This window comes from Procambarus clarkii, chromosome 31, assembly GCF_040958095.1.
Source record: "Procambarus clarkii isolate CNS0578487 chromosome 31, FALCON_Pclarkii_2.0, whole genome shotgun sequence".
Classification (NCBI taxonomy): domain Eukaryota; kingdom Metazoa; phylum Arthropoda; class Malacostraca; order Decapoda; family Cambaridae; genus Procambarus; species Procambarus clarkii.
Window position 1 is genome coordinate 27,678,262 of NC_091180.1, and position 8,013 is coordinate 27,686,274.

Here is an 8,013-nt window from a genome sequence, read left to right on the forward strand (position 1 = left end):
CTAGATAAGGACTCTGCAGTCTTCACGACTTCTTCCCAAAGCTGTCCGAGACAAAGGTGTGGTGTCTTCGTCACACCACAGATAAAGATGATCTGGAGAGCAAGGAATTTCCCAAGCAGCTTATTAAGAAGGAGACAGTGGCTTGGAACAGAGTTTTGAAAGTGTGATTTGGGGCTTCCTGGGCAATTACAGACATGAAAACTATGTGCAGCTGGTTGGACTGGTGAACTTAAGTACAGTATAATGGGCTGCAGGTTGTTCAAGTCCATATCCTTGGTGCTTATCATGATAAATTCAAGGAGAATATAGGAGCGTACTCAGGAGAGCAAGGCGAGAGATTTCATCAGGGTATACTAGATTTTGAATATAGTTACCAAGGACAGTAATATGATGGGAAACTACATTTGGTGGCCAATTCAATTAAGTGATTTACAGTAGAATTGTAAAGCACAATTTTTAAAAATTCAGGGGCATGTAATTATCAAAAGGGGGAATTTTAGGTACAAGCAATTAGGAAATCAACTACCCAGGTGCTACAATATGAATTACTTTCACATTTGTTACTGATAAATCCACAATTTCTCAGGGATCAGGGTGTCGAAGCTCACTGCCATTACTACAGTACAGGTATTATCTTTACCACAGTTAACAATCTTCCTCTCTATCTTCACTATTGCTTTCCTTAACGTCCATATAATTATTTTTACCATGAGCATTACCCTTATCCAAATCTGCATACATTTACTTTGTTTTTGTTACACTGGCAAAAATGTTACAAAAAATATGCCTCAAGTTTTTAGTGCATGCCTATAATCCGTTGTAAGGTTACCTGAACACCTTTTATAATTGACCAAGAAATTACCAGACTAGCAACAGGGAATTAACCAATACATTTTAAATAAATAAATATAGGTATTTTACTTTTTGGGAGTGATTATTGCCCAGTAAATAAACGACCAACATTCATATTTGTTTAATCTTGCATACAGTAAAATATATCACTACATTTGGAAAAATAACTTACAAAATGTAAATACTTGTTTAACTCATCGAGTAAGTAATTATCAAAAGGCATCGAGCCGGGAAGGCAATGTAGCACCATCAAATGTGTGGGATATTCATAGGGCGCTAAATATCACTAAAGGACGTCAATACAAGGACAAAAGTGCACAAGATGAATGATGTCAAATGTATTCGATTCACCGATTCACCAGACACAAGCATGTCCTGGAAAGTCTGGACATTCAACAAGGATGTGCACGACTTAAGAGGGGACAATGCAGTTTGGACAATAAGAGGCAGAGCAATGCTTCATTTAGTGCCCGCAAGTTAAACGTGTATGGCCAATATGTAACCTTGCCAGAGCTGTTTTCCACTGTCAAGACTTTGGACAAAAGTAAATTAAAAATTGTCCACCTCCAAAGTTAAATAATGTTTACCTTTTAAATTACAGGTAACGTTTCCATGCTATTTTAACAGTCTAGCAATTTAAATTTGTATAAATTATATGATTTTACACATTTTCACAAAAGCTGTCCAAACTATCCCTTTCCTAATACTAGATACCGTACCAATAAGTAAGTAATTATCAAAGAAGGCACCAAGCCGGGAAGGCTATGTAGCACCATCTAGAGATACCAACAGTCTTACACAACCAGGATGAATTTATTAACACCTCCAAGCATGGAACGAACATAACGACAATGTTTCCTTTTATCTGCTGCCATTTCACCAGGTAATAAATAGAGTTCCAGGAGTTAATCAACTATTGTGGGTTGCATCCTGGGAATGGTCAGTAAGTTGGCCAAGTTAAGACCTCAATAAGCTTAAATACAGGCTTCCTGTCCTCAACAGGCCACCATACTGTACATACCGAGTATGTACAGTACATTGCCTCACCGAGGCAAGTCGGGATGCTTGGCCTACACACTTGGCAAATCCATTTTCTAACCAGACTTTACAGTCTGGTCAGCAAGAAATTATTGCTGCTTTTGCATGTTCAATATTTCATTTAATGGAATATTTGTGTGAATCAAACTTACAGCATACAGAATATATTTTATTTACTAAGAACATGATTTTGAACTGTACTATCACTTCAAAACATTAAAAAATCACACAACTTCTGCTAGTTTTAGTGGTCAGTAGATAAAAATATATTTCACAATTTCACCCTTGACAATGCTTTTAGACAAACTGAAAACCAAAAACAAAAATAGATAAGGGAAACTTTGCTTACAAGTTAATTTCAAATAAATGTTCACTTAAGGCACAAATATTCCTGTAACTTTTCCAACTTGATACTTCTTACAAGGTCCTTAGAGTTCCTAAACACCGTGTTAAACAAACATCAAAAGACTATAGCACTCGTTAATCAGAACAGCATTGGTATTTACTTTCTAGAATGCTGTGCATTATGCAAGATATGGGAAGATATAAGCCAATTTTGTTATATATAGAAAAGTCATCTTTATACAATAATTCCATCTTCAGGATCATTCTGCCACACCTCCAAGAAATTGGGAACTGTATAATTATCATATTTATTTTATTTTATTTTATTATAAATATCAAAATTTAAAGTTTTGATGCTTATCAATTTCCTATGCAAGCCAAAGCAAGATGCCTACAACTTAAAAAAAATGTTCTAATGTTGCTAATTGTTTTCCAATTAGCAAGCAATTGAAAATTTTAAAAATTTTGGTCAAGAGTAACCGAAAACATTTAATTTTATAAAACTTTCTTCATACCATTTCAGCATTAAAATAAGTTGACATGTACAGTATTATAATACAACATATCACTTGCAGAGTTTAGTATATCCATAATTATCTAGTTGGGAAGCATTTTAACTAGCATGGATAATAGATTAACATTTTTAGGCATATTCTAACATTTGTAAATGTTTACATCACAGCCAAAGCAGCTAAAAGAGGAAAATTGATGCACAACCACAGTACAAAATTGCTGAACAAAATAGCTACTACTTGTACTTAATCATGGCTCAAGAGACTAGTAGTGCTACTTACAATTTTCCTATTTTAACAATTCACAATTTAACAACCAACAGCCTAGAATAAACTTATTCAAGGTATAAAATATAGATTCATTGGTATAGATAGTATTCACAGCCATTTTTGTTTTCCCCCCAAAGTTGTGTATCTACTCTAAGCATATTTTTCTAATTGCAACATTGTGGCCTTATTCTCACAAAGTAGAAATGCATAAAATTTGTGCACATTCACAAACCCATCAGCAACCATCAATGCTCTTCATGTCAAACAGTACATTTCCAATGATTTTATTTCCAGTTAACAGCATTTACAACGTATGAAGATTAAACCACACACCAGAAAATGAGGAGACTATGACGTTTCGGTCCATCCTGAACCATTATCAAGTCGATTGTTATGCGCAAACCTGGACCACAATCTACTTGATAATGGTCCAGGACGGACCAAAACGTCGTAGTCTCCTCATTTTCTGGTGTGTGGTTTAGTCTCCACATCTTAAACCCACGTTATTGTGACACTGCTTCTGCTTACCGTGTATGGTTTTATTCCATGAACACAAATAGAGATGCATGAACATGAATGAACACAAATTCCATGAACACAAATAGTTTATTTCATGAAAACAAATAGAGAAGGATGGGATGCAAGAATAAAGCATGCACACCACTGATACACTGCTTCAATGACTTCATTTGAACAACTCTTCAGATCAATTTAATACAATAGTAAGAGTTGCAAATATTACATAGAGATTAATATAATATTTACATTTACTGTATATTAATGCAAATATTATATTTGCATTATTAATATTAAAAGTTATAAATGCACCAACAATAAACACTTCGATATGTAACACATTTGGCAAATTTGTTAGTGCATCTATAATTTGATTGTCTGAATTACCTTGATCTAAATTACTGTAAATGCAAGTTCCCCCTAGTACAGGTATATGCTTCTTACATTATTTTAAACACCAATAATCTAATCTAAACTAACGAATATATCGAGGAAGAAAAGGCTAAGTATGACCGAGCTATAACACACACAGGCAAGTATACAGTAGTTAGATAAGCACAGTGTAAGGTCCTATAATACACGCCATTGAAGTGTATATAAAACACATGTACGGAATCCCGAAGCTAATTATAGTGGAGGATGCACCATCTTTCAAGGTCCTTATTACTTTCAGCACAGCATCTCAAATACAGAGAGTCTCGGCTGTATTTATCATCATTGTTAAGGTACATGGCATGCTGTTCCATTGAAGTTCAGCTATATGTAGACAAGACTAGGAATGCTACTATAACAGGATACTTCCCAAGATTTGGCCCATGAACAAATGACTTTGTATGAAAATTTAAGAAAAGTGTAGCATTCAACATCTAACACCAACTATACTGTACACCTATCCTATTTTAATTCTTGGTGCAACACATCACACTAAAAATTTCTTTCATATTTCAAATTGTATGAAATACAAACGGAAATTTAACCGAGAATTACAAGAAGCAAAAGCAACTACAAATTCCTTAATACAATACAGTATTGATATTTAAAATGTCCAGAGTAACAATATAAAACCATGACAACATGGTACTCAATTTATTAATTTAATGTAAGCAGCAGCCAACTCTGTATGCTTTTGACCTGTGGTATGTCAACTATCACAGCATATACTCAAACCTTAGCCATTATTAGGAAACCATGGATAATATATATGCTTCACCCCAAGTAATACTAGTTACTGTTATTTACTAACGAAATAACTAGAATCAACATCCAAATACAAGTAAATTGATTCCCCAAAAATGTCCTGCAAAATATAATAAACATCACTATAGTATTTTGTTCGAGTGATAAAAAGTTAATGCAAATTTATTAATGAAAATCAATCACTGTATTAATATTCCAGCCTGTACTTTCAATACCAACATTTCACCCATTTACAGTACTTGAAAAATATATTTTTTTAAGCTACACTACAAAGCAAACTAATTCATGCATATCTAAGCAAATGGGTCAGTCTTGAAATATTCATCGACATCTGCCTCAAATGCACCACCAAAGAAATCTAGAACATATATGTGCGTGATGTTCAGCTTTGCGAAAAAAAAATTATGACCTGCAAACAGAAAAGTAATTTAGTATCTGGTGAAATTTTTTTTAAATATCATTTAAGTGTGCATAAAGAAAATTGTGAAAAAACTAAATAAAATAGGGCAATGAGTAGAATAAAGTGATCTGTCTGAGCAACCCCTTGTTTAGTTCATTAGACAGGGCTTGGGTCCATCCAGGAAAATACTCTTGCACCAGACTGGTCAACTTTTTGCATCACAGATCAACTCTACAAATGCTTTTGCCACTTAGCTGGAGGTGGAAAGATAGCAAAGAGCATCTATCAACCACCAATTGACAAAAATTATACAACTCCTTTCTCATTGCCTTGCATCAACCTGCTTAGTATCAGGTCTACAGAGGACTACCAAGTTAAATTGACTGGTTATTCTTTGAAACTAATCTCCAAACAGGATAACCAATATTTTTATTTTAACTTTATGATATGGTACCTAGTCATATGCATATGGTTATTTGCTTCAACTTGTTTCCAAGGTTATCTCTGATGCTTACTGTTGAGGGAACACATACAATAGTCTCCATTGCACGATTCTGTACAGATTAAGATACTGTACTTAACTAAGCGTCCCAACGATGTAGCAAGTACATCTGCAAAGCTCCACAAGTTGTCAAAAATTTCACTAAAGCCCAGCAGGACACTAGTGTCCTGGGTAGATTTTTTATTGTTGCCGCCAAAGGCGGCTAGTTTATTGTGCACCCCATACTCATCCTGTGAGCGGTAGCGCAAAAGCATTACAGAGGGCACAAAATGTCTTCATCAGACTGTGTCCTGGGTAAACCCTGATCCTGGCCTCAGGATGGAAATGAGCCAGGAACTAACTAAAACAATTACAGAATTAATTTGAAAACACCCACATCTGTACTAGGTACTCCCAGATTAAGAAATTTCCCATTATGCAAATTGATTCAATGTGCTGAACTGAAGAAATAAATACTGCACATATGTTAAATATACACTACTAGAATGCCAATGGGGGGGGGGGGGGGTAAAACTCAAATGCAAAATAAAAAACAATAGTTATGGAGACATTCTTGCTTGAAATTAAATATTAATCAGATTTGAGAAACCTTAAATGAAATCAGTCAAGACGAAATATTTTGTCACCAATAAGAAATTTAACACCCCGTCAAAAAAGATAAAAAGATTTGTGGGGTTGCTTATAAATACAAAATTTGTGTAAACAAAATTCCTAGCTGAAGTTTTAAAATTACTTACCAGCAGGCCAAGTTGCCATTACTGGGTGCCTTGTAAACAGAGCATTCTGGGCTAAACTTGCCTCGGCAGTTCCCCTTTTTAACTGAAACAATTCAGAAATATATTAATACAGTAAATGCCGTGTAGTATATGGAAAAAAAAAGTTAAGTTCATTGCTATAATCATACATTAATTCATTTTAATTTCATGAAAACTATCACAACCTGGCTAAATTTAGTTCTTGTAACTTCCCATTCAAACAGGATATTCTTATAAAATTATCAACTGTGGGACCATCAGTACTTATATTTGTAAGCAATACAGGACTTGCACACTGAAAACTTTGTCTGCAAATAAAATTACAAAAGCAAACTTGTTCTTTTATATTCTTTCATGCAAAAGTGGCATACAGTACAAGCAAAAATATTTCTTAATTTCTGATCCTATTGTCATAAGTGAAGTATTTTCCAAATTACTCCTTGCTTTTAAAATACAGTGGTACCTTCGTTTACAAATTTAATTCATTTCAAGACAATTTGTAAACCGAAAATTCGTAAACCAAATGAATTTTCCCACAAGAAATACTGTAAATTCAATTAATCTGTTTCCACACCCCAAAAATATTGACTTAAAAATACATTTTATACATACTACTACTAATATTTTGTATTACAGTATGCGTAAGTATATCTTACTTTTAATGAGGACACTTGTTGGCGTATGGAAGATTGAGGAGGGGTAATGGGGAGGAGAGGTAAGTGTTTGCAAGGAAGCCCCCTTCCATTATAACATCAGGAAAGGATCACATTTCTGGGACACACACACACACACCTATGCTTTGCAGGCATACCACTAGGACCTGGTTGTGGCTCACTGCTTGCTTGTTTTAGTAAGAATCTGTCTAAAGACTTTTTTCCTACATTTTAAGACTTTTCTGTAATGAGACGTGACATTCATTCACTATGATTTTTTTTTTTTCCTTTATCGTCATCCTCACAACTATTTTCTTACGTTGAACTTTACCACTGACTTTGTTGGGACCCATGGCATGATATATATTACTTATGGTCAGAAACCAGAAAAGCACAAAACAATTAAATTCTTCACAAAGAATTTAATTCAAGCGCGATCGTCACTAGGCAGGAGACACTGGTAAAGTGAATCGCGCCTCGCCCGTGCAACCAGGAACCACGCGCTCGGTCAACCCATACGTGTATCAACAAACTCGCCAAGCGAGGCAAAGCTCGAATACCGAGTCAAGTTTTATGAAGAAATTGAGCTCATAAACCGAAAAATTCGTAAAGGGAATTCATCAACCGAGGAGCCACTAATTAAATACAGATCATCTTTTACAGTTCAGTATACATTTTGCTATTGTTTGACAAGAAATATTTAGAATAAGCAGTTAAGAGCATTTTCAACATTCAGAGGGAAACATCCTAGGGAAAAGCTTAGTGTACAAGTTCTGCTTTTACATCAATGCTTGAAGTTATCAGCCGATCCAGGGAATGAGAAATTTATGCATATTAATTAGTTTACAGCAATCTCTTTAAATTAAAAATGTTTATACTGTACGAGCTCAGTTATCTGAAGCCTGCTGAACTGGATATTTAGGTTATCTGGCCAAAATAGTGTCCAAATAATCTAGTAAAACTTCAGACAAAT

General features: G+C 34.6%; 1 protein-coding gene across 1 annotated transcript in view; it reads right to left on the reverse strand.

Moving 5' to 3' along the window:
• Window positions 1-2,046: 2,046 nt before the first annotated feature.
• CREG (Cellular Repressor of E1A-stimulated Genes) overlaps window positions 2,047-8,013 on the reverse strand; it is a 14,118-nt gene continuing 8,151 nt past the window's right edge. Inside the window, exons 6-7 of the mRNA XM_045743565.2 lie at window positions 6,370-6,451; window positions 2,047-5,139 (exon numbers count right to left, since the gene is read on the reverse strand). Coding sequence (XP_045599521.1) covers window positions 5,024-5,139; window positions 6,370-6,451 — 198 coding nt within the window. The 3' untranslated portion in view covers window positions 2,047-5,023. The remainder of the gene's footprint in view (window positions 5,140-6,369; window positions 6,452-8,013) is intronic.